This window comes from Sitophilus oryzae, unplaced genomic scaffold, assembly GCF_002938485.1.
Source record: "Sitophilus oryzae breed Bouriz unplaced genomic scaffold, Soryzae_2.0 scaffold_499_pilon_pilon, whole genome shotgun sequence".
Classification (NCBI taxonomy): domain Eukaryota; kingdom Metazoa; phylum Arthropoda; class Insecta; order Coleoptera; family Curculionidae; genus Sitophilus; species Sitophilus oryzae.
The window spans coordinates 2485516-2505108 of record NW_022147083.1 but is presented as its reverse complement, the minus strand read 5'-3'; the positions used below and the strand labels follow the sequence as shown (position 1 = coordinate 2505108).

Below are 19593 nucleotides of genomic sequence, written 5' to 3'. Positions count from 1 at the left end.
TAATCTAGTTAGCAAAAATATATGGAATTTTATGTTAGTAACACAAAAATGATATTTGACAAATAAGCTTAATAAAATTTAAATTAACATCACAAAACATCCCCCTTTAGAACTTCACCTGTCATGTTAAGAAATGGAAATAAATAATAAAGCGCCTCTCGTGTTCGTTCGCACTCTAAAAAATTCAATTAATGCCTGTATATATTATTAATATATTTTTTAAATTTATTTTTTTTAATTGTAGTAAAAAGTAATTAATAAAAAGTAATATATTACATTTAAATGGAATATATTACATTACAATTATGTCAATTACAGGATTACAGGCTTGTTTTCTAACATTTTTTAAACAAAACAAATTGTTAAATTTCAATATATGTATATTTGTCGTAGATATGAAAAAAGTAAAATATAAAATGGACAAACGCTTACTTACATTGCAATAAAACTTCCACTTTTAGTTTTGCAATCCAAACGCAATATTTCTATTTCACAAATAAAAATATCCGACAACACTAAGATCACTGAAACTTCCGCGGCTGACAACGAAAACTGAAAAATATAACAGCACTTTTTGTTTTGGACCTGCATATCAACATTACTTTGTACCATTATGAAAATATCTAATTATAACTTGTAAATTTTAATATTTTAACATGATTTTAACTATTTCTGATAATAACTAACTTTTTGTTATCAAGATGACATTTTAGACGGCAACTGACATATAAGTCATAATATTTGAATTTTAAATATGTATGTAATATAATTTAAATTAATATAATGCAACTTTGTACTAAGAAAACATTTATACACTCACAAAATACAACAAAGTCTAATAATATAGTTTGAAAACAATGAATATTGAAATAAAAGTAAAAAAGTTGACCCCTTGTGTCAAAATTAGATGATTAAATTTTCGCAATTTTTACACCATTTGATGACCGGTGGCGCCTCTAGTGTTTGTTCCCACTTATGGCTATTAAAGAAAAGTTCTAAAGGATGGAGGACAGCAAATGCGATACTAGCCGCATAAAGCTTGATTTTCATGCATCCGTCGATACGATGATACGATATTAATTTTCCGACGATACGATGATACGATATTAATTTTATTGGTTGAAAGACTTTGGTTGGTTAGAAACGGTTAACCAATCGAAGCCTTTAAATACAACCAATGAAATTAATATCGTATTAACGTATCGTCGGACAACGGATGCATGAAAATCAAGCTTAATACCCACTAAACTCCTCCCCTATGCTTATGCTAGGTGTGGATGTCGATCGCAGTGAGGCATACGGATGCATCCACTCCTACCTTTACTCGTTACTTCGTCGACACTGAAACGCTCTAGTTCTTAAACTTAATTTTGATTATCACAGACTCGATTAACACATTGGCTTCCGTCTCAGTTCTCAGTGCCGCATGTCGGTAGCATTTCAATAGTACGTGCCCGGCATATTCTACAACGCCACAAGCTCCACAGTGGGGGAGGTAGCTCTTCCGATGCGATGCCTATAGGCAGCAAACGTACCATGTCCACTCAGAAACTGCACCAGGCAGTAGGTGAGTCGCCCATGGACTCTCTGTAGCCATGGTCTCAGGTCTGGTATCCAGCGCCGAGTCCAGCCGCCCCGATCGCTGCTTTGTCATCTTCTACTCCACAGTTCCAGGAATTTTTCTTTTTTTTTGCCTTGATAGCACCTTTTTCTAGTCCGTAAGATTCACTCCTGTATCTAGCTTGTAGGTCTAGAGGCATTATTCCAGCGAGCACTTGTAGTGCTTCTGTGGACACTGTCCTGTTTGCCCTGCTTACATACAGGAGCACTGTGCCCGGTTTAGAGCGTCGATATTCTTTGCCACCTTTAGAGCGGTTTCGGCCCATGCGGGCGCAGCATACAACACAGCAGACGCGTGTGCAGTTGCCAGCATCCTGCGTGCCGGCGTCACCATCGTGCGGCATGAGCCTAGTTTGGGCTCTTGCACTCTCCGTTGCGTTCTTTGCCTTTATCTGAGTGTGGTAGACAAAGTTGCCATTTTTGTCCAGACGCCCAGGTATTTAATCTCATCCTTAATTGGCACTTGCACTTCCAGAATGTTGACCTCCAAAATCCCTACCAGTTTTGCTCTGCCGGTCATTCTGCAAACACAGGTCTTTTCAGGAGCTAGTCGCTAGCCTTCTGCTTTCTATTCACTGTCTTTTATGATCAACGGTTATCCTTGCCAGTTTCTTGGCTTCATCCAGACCTTTACCTATAGACAAAATGGCTAAGTCGTTCGCAAAGGCTATCGTGTTGATCCACTGGGTTGATCGATGGCGAGGACCGGATCATACAGGATGTTCCACAAAAAAGATCCTAAAACGGACCCCAGTGGAACTCCCATACTGACTATCTTACCGTAACCACTCCCAGTAAGCACCACCCGTTTGGAGAAATAACTCTTTATGATGTTGAGTAAATATTTCTGAATTTTTTCTCCCCAGCTCTTCTATAATTATGTCCCACCTGGCCGTATTAAACGCATTTTCACGTCCAAAGCTACCATCGGGCAGGTCTCCCTGTGCCTGTATACACGCTGCATTTTGCGCTCTCAGCGAGATGCAAAATTCTCTTAACAGCCTCCACAGTGGAGCATCCCTTGCGAAACCCGTACTGTTCCGAGTTCAGTTCTTCATTATTGGTTGTTAATTTAACGTAGAATTGACAAACAAAATATGTACAAATTATAATAATATATAAAAGTTCAACAGAAAACAGACATCCTCAAGAAACATAAGAAACATTCGCGATTACCGGATAATCTAGAGCTAGACAGTGGTATTCCCATCTAATTTTGCTGGCAAATTGCACCGTCAAGGAAGCAGAGCCATACAAAACAACTTTGGAGGCAGAACGCGGTTTAGACAACCAACCAACCAAGAACCGTTATTCCGATTTGAATGAGATTTGGGTGTCTATGTTTTGCTTAGTACAGCATAGTCAGCGCGGTAACAGTTGGCTGTTGGCTTCTACAAAAATAAAAAAAAAATACAGGTAGGGTGAAAACTACCACAACTCCTACATAACTCCACCGACGACCGATTTTTTTACGTAAATTGGTCCTTCTAGTATTTACTACACATATCTTACTACATCTTTTTGTAAAGTGTGTTCAATGAACTTATTTTGATGCCAAAAATACGTAGTATTTCTATGTCCACAGAATATTGGGACACACTGTGTATTCATAAGATTATAATTCTTGGCGTACACAATGGCAATTTCTGACTTGCGTCCCCATATTCCCTGGACATAAAACTACTACGAAATATTGGAACCTAAATAATAATTACAATTTATCTACGAAACTATCATTACAAAAGCGCTTCGTTTGTCCATTACACGGTATCAAATTCCAAAAATAAAGCCCCTAGATATAAAAAAATAACACATTTTTATAACTGATAATCAGATTTCAACGATATTTAGAGTACCTATGTTTTGCTAAGTTTAGGAAACAAAAATTAATTAATTATAAATATATAAACAGTTATTATTTACATCAACAAAACTCACCTCCTTAACAGCACATAACGGGCATAAAAGACCATTACTAGCGTTTTCACGTTCAAAATATTCTAATAAAGTTGCGATGACTTTTTTACTGCTATTAAGCTATCTTGTACACTTCGCACTGAGAGATTCTAAAAAGAACAATGTTCGACTGCAAGGTCTGCTAGTAAACATTTTTAAGATTAAACTTAAAGTACAACACTATTTATTTAAACCAAAAACTCATAATACAAAACTAAAGTGTCAAAACGAATGATGGTCAGGAAATAAATAAATAAATGTGGCAACTTGACATTTTTTACAGCAGAGCTACTACCTGAATCCCCAGCGGGAAATTTAATTCCAATTTGTCAGCTCGGTTAGGTTAGGTTAGGTTTAGCAAGCGAAACCTTGGGTCGGCCTTTACATGTATAGGAGTGAATCGCTATGGCAATCTAGTAAGTCGGAGAGAGCAAAAATACGAAGTATTTATTACGTAACCACTTAATCTGACGCTAGATTCTATGCGCTTGGGAAAATACTTGCCTTGTCTTTATTCAATACATCTTATTTTGCTAAGCGTGTTGACCGTACTCTTCGTACACATGAAAATCGGCTTCCAAGACCAGAAATCTCTGGCATTTCTCTAGTATATGTATTCTATTATAAATCAATTTAACAGAGAAAATTAAAAAAATATGCATTTGAATTAAAATAACAGGCAAGTGTCTCTAATGCCTTTCTGTTGTTGAACGAACTTTAGGAGAACACAGTAGAGAGAATTTCATTGTTTTCAGTAAAATACAAAGGTACCAGATAGATACAATTAAAAACAGTAATAACAGACACGTAGGTTTTTTAATAACATTTTTTCAATATACATGTCACATATTATCCTAAAAATTCTTAGTTAAAACATAAATACTTTATTTAATACATCAGAGAAAAATAAGTACATTTTCCTAAGCCAGTTACTGGCTAAATTTAATACTTTTAAAAATTATTAGAGAAAGTTACATTAATAATTTAAATGAATAATATTTATGGAAATAAATATATTTTATCTGAAAATCTAATGACGGGCTAATGAGATGAAACGAGTTATTTGTGAGTTAACTTAGCTGGCTCCATGGGTCTTGTTTTGATGTAGGGTCCTTTAGGCCATTGCCATAATTGGGGCAGTGAGGGTTCGTAATTGTGGTTGTATTGTCTTTCCTCTACATATCGTCGCAGATCTTCTGGTTTTGGATACACAGTTGCAATTCCTAGAAATAGCATACAATGTAATCTAGATTACGTCAAAATATTTTTATTTAGATGCAAAACCTATAGCGAATGTCGAATTGATTCTGAATAGTTGCATTTAGATATTTTAATTATTTTTTTTTCTTTGTTCTTTGTGTTATTTTTTGCTTCCGGAAGAGATATACTTCCCGAAACATTAAGTTTTTTTTTCCGTTAGACAAATTTGTTTTATTAGTCAACCACTGCTGATAAGTTGGTGAAACATTGGTGAACATGTTTAGTTTCACAAAAAATGTGAAACTAAACATGTTTCTTGCACAAAATTTCTCTAAATTTGAATAACCGAGTGACAAATTTGACAGGATGACAGGTAAACTAAGTCGCGCAAGTATACTAAATTTCAATTTTTAGAGAAGCAGTAACTGCGTAAAAATTCCATTTGATGCAGACTTCTTTGGGGACATTGGACATTGTATACGTGTCAAGTTAAAGATAAATATCGGAAAGATCAAAGTTGATACTGGCAATAAATATGTTCAAATTACTAGTCCGTTTATTTTTCTGCTGTTTTTAAGACTGCTGCTGATATGTTAATTTTGTTTGCTATAATCATTGTTGCGATTCTTATAAACTGAAATGGATTTTGTTGTTATATTTAGATATTAAAGATTCTTAAGTCTTTGTGTTATAGGCTTTGTGCATTTCAGTTGATTTTTAAAATTTCGACAGTACGGCAGAAATCGGAACTTTCCGAGTCTGTATCATAGTTTAAGGAAAAGATTGTTGCACTCTCGCAAATATTTTCTGCAATCTGCCGCAATTCGACAGATTGCAAAGCGTTTCAGTTGAATTCCGTCCGTCGAGCTGCGAGGTTCGAGCGTTGCGTCCCAGCACAGAGACGGATTGACAAAAAATTAGTGCCTTACTGTGTGCTGGTATTAATTGTACCTAGTAATAATTCAAAAAATTGTTCTTTGAGTTTTTTTAGATTTCCATCGGATGTAAATCGGCAAATTGATAGTAATTATCAATAAACATTTAATTATATTTGTTTATTTTAAAAGCTGAGATATTATGTAATTAATTAAATGTTATTATTTTTTTAGCATGTGGGCAGATTTTAAAAATAGTTTTTTAGATATACAAGTTGTCTCAAATATGCGCATAAAAATATTTTTTGGTCAGAGGATTTGCCATAAAATTTTCATTCCAATAATAATTTACGACATAATTTAGATAGATTGGTTTTTGAATCAATTTTAGAGTAAATATTTTGTACATCTAAACTCTCCGCAAATTATTTATATTTTTTAATTGAAAGAATTTTATAATAGCATAATCTCTTATAAATTTAGTGGACTGTATTTTTTATATTTTTTTATTTATTTTTTATTATAAGTGGTCGTAATATAACAATATTCAAAATATTATAGACAAAATATTGGGTTTATATTTGAGAGAAGAAAAGTGCCACACCTAGCTTTAAACCACCGTAAATATACAGGGTGGCCCATTAGTGCGAGGAAGTCCAATATCGTCGTCGTTGTCGAAGATGTGAAAAAAGTTTTATTCATATGTTTCAATGTTTATAAAGGGGCGTATCCTAAAATATTTTGTTATATACAGGGTGTCACAAAAAAAGTTATGGTAAAGTTATTTTTGTTTTTTTTAAATTATTTTACATCATTCTATATAGATTATTCTATATAGGGTATTTTTTATGGCGTCACCAAAATCGGAATATTTAAAATGGTATATCTCAATTTTTACACCTTGTATATTATTTTTCTTTCAGCTGCAGAATTAAAAAGTGAACATTTTTTTATTTAAAGTGTTTCTAAATTTTTAACGGTTTCGCAGATATTCGCAGTATTATATTACATATGGCTCAACAGTAAATTTTTATCAAAGCCACCTAATATGATCTTTGTCTGATATTTTATCGTTGAAAACCCCATATGTCATGAAATAGAGAAAATATTTGCAAAACGACTAAAAATTTAAGAACACTTTAAATACAAAAAATGTTCACCTTTTAATTCTACATCTGAAAGAAAAAAAATATTATACAAGGTGTTGCATTTAAAAAAAAATGAGATACAACATTTTAAATATTACGATTTTGGTGACGCCATAAAAAATATCCTGTATACGATAAAGTAAATTTTTCTACACGAATTTTATCTGGTATCCTTCATGTTTAAGAAAACATAGCTAAGTATTAATAAAGTTATTTCACTCTAGTTTTTACCACTTTCCGTATATAATGTTTTTAACCAAAGTTTTAGTAAATAATAAATAGAATGGGAACACCGCAGTGTGCTTTAAATAAAGACAGTGTACTATATGCAGAATTTTATGCCGAATCCAGTTATCTACAGAAAATTAAACTTGTTTTAAATCAAAAAAAGAAATCTGAAATAGATAATAATAAAAAAATTTGTCATTATATATTTTTTCCACATTTCTTCCCATCAGAAGATTTTCTGATACAGAAGAATTGTTACCTACACAAAATATGAAAATATTCTGTTTTCAAGGAAGTTTTTACTCGATGATCAATTTTTTTTTATTTTATTTTATTGTGAACTCATATTTTCCTAAATATATATCTGTGAAACTATGGCGAGTGCCACGACTATACTTTGCTTAGTTAATAGACCACGACTATACATCTACGTCAGTGGTCACGGGAGGCGAGAACAAGGTCATATAAAGTGGCAGAAAAAGAACAAAGGATTTGACAAGGAGTAAAACTACTAGTTTTTAGTTTCCTTATACTATGTCTGTATTTCACACAGTCCCGGCTATCGTTCATGTTGATCGCATTGAAATAATATTGAAATCGTGGCTTAGTCATATATTTAAGTATTTACTAGTGCAGTTATTGAAACTATAAAATCCATTTTCTCCGGGTAAGAACTTTGTTGTGATGTAACGCCGTTTCGAGTAGTAAAAATTAAGTAAAAAAAACCAAACTGTGCGACGCGTTATATTGTGACAATTTGAAATGATAATAAAATTGCCGAAAAAATGTCAACACGAAAAGAATAATACTTTATACAACTCTCCCGGAACAGCATTTTATAACTTTTTAGTTTTATCACACTGATTTGATCAAATGCATCAGTGGATTCAGGCAATCAATGGATTCAGGCAGTTCAACAAAACAAGTGAGTAAACAAAGTGCCCATCAAAAAGTTAAATAGGCATATACTATTGAGGATAAAATATAATTTAATCAATATTAGAGTATTATTAGTACTTAATTTTTTTTTTATGGACGTGTTCTAAAATAATAATTATGTACCTTTAAAAAATTTCGTTACAGTCTAGATAGCCCTAGTTATGTCCCAATTAGCAAAACCGGTGCATAAAACTATTACTACAGCCGTAATAGTTGAAGCAGCTGGTCGTGTTATTACTAATCTAAAAAGTTTTATTACCTTGAGTATAATAAATTATAATACATGTTAGACCTTCTGAAAATATCAAAAGATTTCCATTTTTAGAAATTTCTCAAATTGCACTTACTAATACTTTTCAAATAATTTAACAAATTTTTCGTGTACTCGTTATTTAAATCCGTATATTTGTTTAGTGGGCTATTTACGGTACTTTCCGATGGTGGCAGCACAGGCGAAGAATGCACCAAACCTATTGTTGTTATGAATTGCTTTTGTTCTCTTTTTAATTCTAGTAAAGTCTTTCCAACGAGAGAAGGGAGATTATCAACAGACAAAATACTTTTGAAATAAAATGACAGACAACAAAGAAACAAAAACAAAGAGAGACTGACAGACAAAATGAACAATATTGTTAAAAATAAGCACTAGGTATCTAAAACTATGAAATTCTTACTTTCTTTATACGCATATTCGATAATCTTGATCGCTATTTGAACCGAAACTTCTCTGATCGTCCTTAGTGGCGGGTAAATTCTTCCTTTGGATAAATCGTCTTCAGATACATTTTCGGCTACAGTTTCCGCAGCGATTAGGAATACGTCTTCACTAATATGGTGAATTCCAGATGTTAAAATACCCAAAGCCACACCTGGGAAAATATACGCATTATTTCCCTGGCCGGGTTTGAACAGGGTATTGCCGATTTTTACTGGCGCAAACGGAGATCCACTTGCAAATATACAACGTCCCTATAAGAACAAAAACTAATTTTTTAAATTCCTTTATCTTCCTTAAATACCTCTGTGAAAGTATAGGCTTGTTCAGCAGTACACTCTGCTTTAGCTGTTGGATTACTCAAAGCAAAAATAACAGGCCTGTCATTAAAAGTTCCCATGGCAGTCAAAATATCTTGAGTAAAAGCACCTCCGGTAGCAGATGCTCCTGGAATATTAAATTTCATATAATAGTAATAGGCTTTGTTTTAAAACAAATACTCGTTTAGGTCCTTTTTATTTTTAATATAATACACATGGGGTCTATAAAGTAAGATATATGTATTTTCTTTTCAAAATACTGTAGCGCAAAGAAAAAAGAGTAGGAGAAATTAACTTCATCTTAAAATAAGACCCTTTTAAGTTAAAATAGACAAATGTTAATACAAAATTGTCAAGTGGGAAAGCAGTTATATATTTATGGTAATTTGACATGTAGCTGTAAAATTGTATATACTGTTTTATTTTGCTGTTGTTCCAACACCCAACTGTTATTATATTTAAAAATAAAAAAAAATATATTAAAAATGAAAAATTATATTTTATGAAAGCTTTTGTATATTTGACATTTGGTATGTAGGTGTAAAATTATATTCTGAATAACATTTCCACTTGACAATAGATATTTCTGTGATTTGCTATTATAACATTTGGCACATGACATAAAAACCGGGTGTTTCTCAAAAGTGGCTCACCCTTAAGGTAATATATTAGTATATGGCATATTAATTGACGTATTCAATTGTTTTCAGGCACTTCCTGTTTCACCGAAAATTACTACAACTCTTGATTTTTAAATGGCTCCATCGATATTTTTTAACTTTATTCGGTAGAAAATGACACTTTAAATAGAATGACATATCCTATGTCAACTTTTGAAATGTTCGCTTAAAAAAGTGTGAGCACTATGTGCGTATATATGAAGTGAAACTTCTTACTAACAGCTATTAAATTGAAGGATTTGAAGGACATGTTTGAAAAAGTGTAGATGGAAATGTTGAAAAAGTAATAAATTAATAATTTGATTCACTTTCACAAGATTTCTATTAAAATTACCATCTGTCCGTCTGAGGACTCTATCGTCTGAGGTACTCTCTCATATACCTCTATCCTCGCGGCAAGTTTGGTTCCAATCGACCCATAATTAAAAGAGAAAAATCCTGACGATTTCCGTCCATTTAGAGGCATCGGTTCGAAACGTCGAGGGCGTCATCCTGTAGCCCGTGCCCAATTATGCCAAAGTCAACCCACATTTTTCTTCAATATCAAATCTTTAGTCCCACCCTGATGAAGATGTATCTCTGACTTGTGTCTCCCCCTGAACTATGTCTCGCATGTTGTGTCGCGTGTCGTGCCACGGCTTTGAATTTTTTCTCCCAGCGCGCGTAAAGATGTTTCACTTCAAAAATCGTATTTTAAATTTCAATCTAGAGTGCCATGGTTGTGTTAAAAACACTAATTTTTAATCAAGGAGTCTTGGAAAATATATTTGATCGTCTAATGTTTTTCGTATCTTGTCCTGGCCGGTTAAAAGATGCCCAGATCGTATTTTTAATCATATCTCAATTTTTCAAATGGAATGATGATGGCTCATTAGCATATTTGGAAAAAGTATTTATCGTTATGAACCTCATGTTATAATTTCAAATAAACCCTATGCGAAAATGTGAAAAGTTGACATATATGTAATTCGATCGTTGAGTTCATTTTCTATCGAATAAAGTTAAAAATTATCGAGGGTACAAAAGTTGTAGTCGTTTCCGGTGAAACAGGAAGTGATGGAAAACAATTGAATACGTCAATCAATCCTGATTTATGTCATATACTAATGTATCACATCTCGTTTTTTATCTGAAAAAACATATAGGAGCGAGCCAATTTTGAGAAATACCCGGTATACTATAAAATTTATTTAATTAACTCATTATTGTTTTCCAATTTGGTGCAAACTTTATTTGGCATACACAGCATGCACGCAATTTTTATCATACCGTTTGATATCATAATCATGATATCATGAATTCGGGAGACATAACAGTTGCGTCACGGTTCTTCAAACGTCAGTTGAACGGTACGTTACGACAACAATTTGTTTTCTTATGCTGTGGCTTAACCTTGTGAACACGTTCGGGAGCGGTTACCATTTATGGCACTGCTATTAATATCCGTTGCTTCTAGAGGACATGTTACTTTTAAAAATTTTAAGGGGAAAGGATTATATGCAATAATTATGATGACTTCCGCGATATATTTAGAAGACAAAACACATATTTTGCCACAAGTATTGAGTTCTTTCAAGGAAAGTCAAAATATTTTAAAAGAGTGTAATAATGAGGCATCCATAATTCAAAATGAGATATTAGCAGGGCTATTACTTACTTCTCCATAAGTTGTAACTCCGAAGACAAAAAAATTGAGGAAATTCGAGAGCTAGCCTTGGAAAAATATAATGAAATTGAAAAAGAGCGAAATACTATTTTAAAACAATCTGACAGAACATTTAAATAAACAAAATAGGGCAGATTAATAACATTTTAGCAATATTTGCGACTATAGTTTGTTCAAAATTATATTTATCTAAATAAATAGTTTCCTTTGAAGGGCTGTTGTATTATTTCTATTAAATAAACTTCGATGTTTCTGCTGAAATATATTTCCTTTTCATATTTATTGTTTCAGTGGGTTAGTTACAAATTTAATCTTAAAAATCTAAATTTCTTAATTTATTATACAAACTTAAAAAAATTAATAAAAAAGGTGACTGTTATAAGGAGAAAAATCGTTTTCAGAGAACGTATCGGTAAATACAAAACCACTACTAAGAGCAGTACGTGAACTGTACGTGTCTCCCGAATGTACCCATTAGGGCAATTAAAATCCCTATGTTATTTGGCATGCCATAATAGATATGTCAAAATTATTTTTCACATAAAGTACCTATATTGTGCCTATATGGATTTGGCTAGATGGGGATGGGCCTATTAATGATGTATTGCAAGGTATTTTCAAAGAAATAAATTGGAATGTGAAATAATAAAATTTCTGGTTGTTGTGTACAGGGTGAGTCAACGATAGAGTAAAGTCCATTATCTCATTTGTTTCGAGGTTTACAAAAAAATGTTAAATATATAAGTTATAGGGAAGGTTAGGCTACACATATTAAAATTATTATAGAGTATACAGGGTGCTTCAAAAAAGTGTGGTGGATATAACATATGTTTTTTTTAAATGCAACACCCTATTTTTTATTTTATTTTTAGATTCTGTCTAAAATTTCATAACTTTTTTATATATAATGTTATATACTTAAAATTAATAGTTTTTGTAATATTTAAATTTGTTTAAACAAATGTCAAATTGCAGTGTGATAAAAAATTGTCAGTGGTACCATTGTTTCTGAAGTTGGAATACCAAAATTTAGTATGAGAGTTTTATAAAGATGAAAAAAAAGATATATGTAAAGATATTTTAGTTAAATGCTACAGGGTGTTCAAAATATACTTATAAATTTCAACTACTTAAAATTAAAAAATCTCAGATTTTTTAAATGGTACACCCTATATATTTTCATTTTTTCTGATAGATTTTGCAAAGCTCTCTTATTTTTAATAGTTTGCGATTTATTCCAATTTTTTCTATTTTTACCATATCTTTAATACAATTAGGTACGCTATAACATCATAGTTGCCATGTCAAAAAATAATAATGATCAAAATTTCACATGTCTGTTAAGCAAGTTAAGAACAAAACGTGAATTTTAGTTTACTTTGTTGTAATAAGTATAAATGGTAGAGGTAAAGATAATAGTTTTACAGAGTTTCCTGAAAATGAGTTAGTCAATGTGACTGATATACACGAACAAGCCAAGATAAACATATTTTTTTGGCTCAGTACTATATATTACATAGTACTTTGCTAAGTACTATAAGAATAGATGTAGATTATCTAGAAAACATTTTCATATTATATTATATTATTTTCAGTGTGTAATGGGACGGTTACGCAGCTGTAATATTAGCTTTATGAAATGAATTATAAACCAGAATTACTACGAGAAAAAAACTTTACTGTATGACTGTATGTCGAAAAAAATTCCTATATCGGTAGTCGTCAACAATTAGATAATCTAGTTAGTATTACCCTAATCTGTGGCTATTAGCCCCGGCGGAAAATCCAAGTGTTATCTTTCAAAATATAGATTTTCTTTCATATATATAGACAAGAAATTCACGATTACGATTTTAGTTGATTTGAGTATATTTAATTAATTTTAACTAATAATAACAATTATTGCAATTAATTATTAAACTACTTGTTAAAGATAAGTAGTAAATACTTTCGTTTTGTCACGGCAACTATGATGTTATAGCGTAATTGTATTAAAAATTAGTGTAAAAATAGAAAAAATTGGAATAAATCGCAAACTATTAAAAATAGGTATGTGACATACTTAATAAAAGTTGAAGAGCTTTGCAAAATCTATCAGAAAAAATGAAAATATATAGGGTGTACCATTTGAAAAATTTGAGATTTTTTGTTGAAAGAAGTAGTTGAAATTCATAAATATATTTTGAACACCATGTAGCATTTAACTAAAATATCTTTACATATATCCTTTTTTTCATCTTTATAAAACTCTCATACCAAATTTTGGTATTGCAACTTCAGAAACAATGGTACCACTGACAATTTTTTATCACACTACAATTTAGCATTTGTTTAAACAAATTTAAATATTACAAAAACTATTAATTTTAGGTATATAACATTATGTATAAAAAAGTTATGGAATTTTACGCAGAATCTAAAAATAAAATAAAAAATAGGGTGTTGCATTTAAAAAAATATATGTTATATCCGCCACACTTTTTTGAGGCACCCTGTATACTCTACAATAATTTTAAAATGTGTATCTTAACCTTCCCTATAACTTTTATATTAAACATTTTTTGTAATCCTCGAAACAAATGAGATAATGGACTTTACTCTATCGTTGACTCACCCTGTATAGATCTAACTAATTAAATTATTTTTTATACCACAAACTGATACATATCAGACTAAAACAAACAACAGTCGATGTGAATTAGTTTGAATCATAGACTTAAAATAAAATATAGACTACACTATTTACATCTCAACGCGGTCAAACAATATTTTTTGTATACATGTTTACTTCTGGGTACAGTCGACCGAGCCTTCCTCATCCAGCCTATGTTGTCACGTCTTTAATATTATCAATATTTTTTTTCTTGTTACACACATATATTGAGATATTAATACTACAGTTTAATAGAGTAGGTTTAAATATTCCATAGATGTATTAAATAGTCCTTATACTACTAAATTATAAGTCGGATACTGTTAAAAAGGATAAGTTCTTTATAATATGACAACACCGATTAGAGGCGAGAGAGCCTATTCATTCATTTATTACCTTGTAGTACGCGTCGCACGTGTGCGGTAAAGCTTTGTTGCCACTATGTCCCCGGCTGTTTTAACGCATTTTCTTAGCTTGTAGTCCTTAAGTGTTTATTTTATTGACATTTTCTGTTCAAGAACTATAAAATATGGTTCGCCAGTGCCAAATTTGCAAGAAATTTGACTTAAATAATCCATTTAAGTCTTGAAACGACTTTCGACCGGTAGGCAACTCTCAATTTACCCATTGAGAGTCAGTGGCGTTGTTGTAGAAAGGCGCTTATTTAGATAATATTTTAGTAAAATGTAAAATCTGAATTTTTTGTCTTACATTACATTATTTACTTACTTACATTGTAGCAAAATCATAATTATAACCCTGTTAATAATTAATAATGTTTTTATTAAAAATATATTCCGGTTTATTCTAAAATTATCTTCAGAATCTAAAATAACATACAAGAATTTTAAAATGATATTACATTATGAAAAAATATTTTTTAATATACCGGGTCGTCTCAAAAGTGGCTCACTCCTATAACTATTTTATTTTTTCAGATAAAAAAAAAACAGATTTGTATGTTAGTAGGCATATGACATAAATTAGGATTTATTGACGTATTCAATTGTTTTTGGCCTCTTCCTTTTTCACCGAAATGATTACATCTTTTGATTTTTAAAGGCACCCTCGGTATATTGCTACTTTATTCGATAAAATATGACACTCTTAATAGAATGACATATCATATGCCAACTTTTGACATTGTCGCTTAAAAACAAATCGTATTTTAAATTTCAATCCAGGGTGCCATGGTGTTGTTAAAAACACTAAGTTTTAATCAAGGAGCCTTGGAAAAATAGTTTTGATCGTCTAATAGATTTCGTCTCTTGTATAGGCCGGTTACAAGATGTACAAATCGTATTTTTAATCATACATAAGTCAATTTTTTCAAATGGAACAAGGGTGACTCATTAGCATATTTGGAAAAAGCATTTTATTATGAATATATTGATACCACACACTTGATATTTCGAGTCAAATTGTCGTTATGAACCGCGTGTTACAATTATAATTAAATCATATGCGAAAATGTCAAAAGTTGACATATGATATGTCATTTTACTCAGAGTGTCATTTTCTATCGAATAAAGTAGAAATATACCGAGGGTGCCGTTTAAAAATTAAAAGTTATAGTCATTTCCGGTGAAACAGGAAGTGACCAAAAACAATTGAATGCGTCAATCAATCCTAATTTATTTCATATACTAACATACTAAATCTCGTTTTTTTATTTGAAAATATAAAAAAATTATGGGGATGGGCCACTTTTGGGGCGCACCCGGTATAATAAAGACAGTACCGAGTTAAATAAATGTAGTTTTTATTTTATCCACTTCCTATCACCTTCCTTGCTTTAATGGAACAGATTTATGTTTTCTCTAATATACATAATAAGACATCACTTAACCAGAAAAAAAATTACAACAATCATATTTTTTTCTCTCCCTGTCGCCGATTCTATTATATCTGTGGAATAGATCCTGTTTTGATCAATATTAGGGGTTGTAAATGTTTGACTAAAATTAATAATTTATTATTAATTTCAAAAATTACGTAATTTCGATTATAAAATTTCTTCTATAACGTGTATATTATTATTTATATCCTTTTTGGCCTCTAAATTGTTTTTTCTAAACTTTTATTTAAAAAACCTGTCCTAAATCTTAATAAAATATAAAAAAGTTTAAATACGATATATTTTTAATTTAATTATAGCTTCATTAAAATAAAAAAAATTACCCGGCTATGATACGGAGAGTTCAGGTGTACTTGAGAAACGAAAGACAGTGTTGTGTTTCTCGGCAGAGTCGTCAGGGAACGACCGTTACGACAGAGACAACCTATCTATCGCTCGTGTCGCACTCGTTATAACCTAAAACAATAACACAACAATAACAAGACAGTGTCTGACCGCATGTTCCAGCTATTTATGAATGAGATGCTCAGTCTATATTTTATTTTAAGTCTATGGTTTGAATACTGCAGAATCTCTACCAAATGTCAGCCAATTAAAAAAATCTTTCAAAAACAAAAATTTCAGAACAAAGTGCTTTAGCCGTTGAGGAGTATCGCGTATTAACACCGACTTACCTATTAGTACTGACGGTCTGATTTCATTAACTAAACCAGCAAAATCCTTTGTAGGTGGATGATCCTTTGCATAATACTTCTTATGGCCGTCAAGATTTCCTTCGATTCGCTCTTTAGCGAGGAGGCCATCAATATCCATCATCCATATTTTACTCCTTGCATCCTCAATTGAACTACCTTCAAGCACCATTGCTATACGGGAATAGATAATGGAAATTTGTTATATTATGTAAACAGGACGATTCCGGAACTACCGATTCGAGGATGCCGGTGATTCACGGCGATAGTAAGTTAGACGTCTATGGAGAGTGTAAAATAGTGTTGTTGTGAACATTCAGAGACACAATTTCCTATCTCTTCGCGTCTGTTCAAGAAGAGAATCCACGATAAAGACAGTTGCGTCATTTTAATGCATACGTACATTGTACAGGGTGGCCCATCGAAAACGTTCCGCAAGGCATAACGGCCAGGGTAATTTTTTTTCAGAAAATTCAAAAACACCGTCAATTTTGTTTGTGAAGGGGACAACTTTTGCCCCAAAAATGATTGCAAAATCTTCAACCCCCTAAACGGTGGTGTCATCCCCCAATTTTTTTCAAATGGGAAGGGGGGTCAAGTAGTACCGCAATGAAAAGGGCTTTCTATTCTCTATACTTTCCCGCTTCGTTTTTGAAAATCGGTCGAGTCATTGAGAAAATACGAAGGATTGAAATTTGAAAAGTTTATTTAAACATTTATCAGAGTAAATAATAAGGATAAATTCCTTCCACCAATTTGCTGTTTTTCTTATTATTTCTAGATGTTTACTCATTTTTTCAGTTGCCACAAGATTGAACGATCAGGTGTGGTAGTTGCTAGATAGCTGTTCTGTGACTTATGCGTTGAAGTTCTTCTCAATATCTTTAAACTTTTTAACAATTATGGTGTACTCACTTGCAGAAAAAGTGGAAATAATCGAACTTTATTTTAAAAATAATGAATGTGGCAATCGGGTTGCGCAGATATTCAATGAACGCCATCCTGACAAACGCCTTTATGGCACAATTATTGTGTCATAAAGGCGTTTGTCAGGATGGCATAAAAATTTCGCGAAACTGGTTCCGTTATGAATAAAAACAGTGTCCAAAGGATATTAAAAAACGCAAGTTCCACCTATACAAAATTCAGTTGGTACAAGAACTCAACGAAGATGATTTTGATCGTCACTTGCAATTTTGTGAAACTATGAGTGAACGAGTGGCGAATGATAATAATTTCCTATTCAATGTGTGTTTTTCGGATGAGTGTACTTTCTTTTTGAACGGTGTAGATAATCGGCACAACTGTCGGTACTGGGCTGAGGACAACCCCAGGGTGTTTCACGAGGTGCATACACAAAACCCTCAGAAATTGAACGTGTGGGCTGGCCTTTTTGTAAATTCTATTGTGGGCCAGTTTAACGATATAGAAGAACTTCAACGCACAAGTCACAGAACAGCTATCTAGCAACCACCGCACCAGATCCTTCAACCTTGTGGCAAGTGAAAAATGCGTAAACATCTAGAAATAATCAGAAAAAAACTCAAATTGGTCGAAGGAATTTATCCTTATCATTTACTCTGATAAATGTTTAAATAAACTTTTCAAATTTCAATCCTTCATATTTTCTTAATGACTCGACCGATTTTCAAAAACGAAGCGGGGAAATATAGATAATAGAAAGCTCTTTTCATGGCGGCGCCACTTGACCCCCCTTCCCATTTGAAAAAAGGTGGGGGATGACACCCTGGCTTAGAGGGTTGAAGATTTTGCAATCCTTTTTGGGGCGAAAGTTGTCCCCTCACAAACAAAATTGACGTGTTTTTGGATTTTTTGAAAAAAAATATCTTGGCTGTTATACCTTGCGGAACGTTTTCGATGGACCATCCTGTATTTTCTGTCATTATTTGGATGTCTGTCGAAATTTTTCCTTACTCGTTGGACAGATTATACCGGTTTTCCATTTAAAATAAGAAATATATATGTTACTATTTTTGTAGGGAGTGACAACACCGAAATGCTAAAAAATAAATTAAATACATATGTTCCATTTTTACATATGTACGTTGATGTAAGAATTCAAAAAGTCCGTTTACTATAAACGTATTACCAACAATCCACCGTGAATCATCCTGCATATTCGAATTTTTAAGATATATAAATTTAAATCGTACCTCGTACTATCAAATCAGCAATGCCTAAAGCGGCACCACCAGCTCCTAAGAAACAGAAAGTGTTTTCAGAGAATTTCTTTCCTGTTATTCTTTTACACGCCATAAGACCAGAAACAGCTACACTTGCAGTTCCTTGAATATCATCGTTGAAGGTACAGTAATAATCTCGGTATTTTTTCAACAATCTACAAAAGCATTATTTATTTCAATTGATATTAGGTAAACATATCAGAATTTCATATTAGATATATTAATTTTGTTTGACTTCATTAATAATATTGAAAATATCTTCAAGTCACAGATCAAAAGGTAAAATTTACTGCACCTAACTATTGTATTCCACATAAAATAATATTTCAGGCAAATGCAAAACCCGACAAGTCACAAATTTTTGAAAATTGAGTTCTATACACCATTTTATTCGTTATCCAAAGAACTATCAAATTTCATAATATTTTCTTGGAAATATCGATATTATCTATAAGATATTTAATATATAAAATCTGGTTTAAATTGAAAAAGCGACAGGTCCTATCAGGATTTAAATTCAAACACCGACATATACCTCGTCAGCCAATAGGAATAACTTAATCAGGTCACATATCAATGTGACCTGACAAACTAACTGAAGAAGTTTTGTTCTGCTGTAAATTTAAATTTTGATGTTTAATCTTAGTTAAAAGTTGTGTGTATTATTATTCTTTGCATAGTTTATTTTCCAATATATTTTCAATAAAATATCACAATCCATTTTATTTTAATTGCATTCAACAACGCTTTTTGTCAAAACCCGACATGTCACAGCTTTTTACATGCAAAACCCGACATGTCCAAATTAAAATCCTAATTTACAAGAAAACTACTTGACT

General features: G+C 32.1%; 1 protein-coding gene across 1 annotated transcript in view; it reads right to left on the bottom strand.

The window, feature by feature from the left end:
* Positions 1 to 4373: 4373 nt before the first annotated feature.
* LOC115886819 (NADP-dependent malic enzyme) overlaps positions 4374 to 19593 on the bottom strand; it is a 50038-nt gene continuing 34818 nt past the window's right edge. The window contains exons 6-10 of the mRNA XM_030906122.1: positions 18725 to 18909; positions 16533 to 16724; positions 8986 to 9128; positions 8641 to 8935; positions 4374 to 4799 (exon numbers count right to left, since the gene is read on the bottom strand). Of these exons, the coding sequence (XP_030761982.1) occupies positions 4636 to 4799; positions 8641 to 8935; positions 8986 to 9128; positions 16533 to 16724; positions 18725 to 18909 (979 nt within the window). The 3' untranslated portion in view covers positions 4374 to 4635. The remainder of the gene's footprint in view (positions 4800 to 8640; positions 8936 to 8985; positions 9129 to 16532; positions 16725 to 18724; positions 18910 to 19593) is intronic.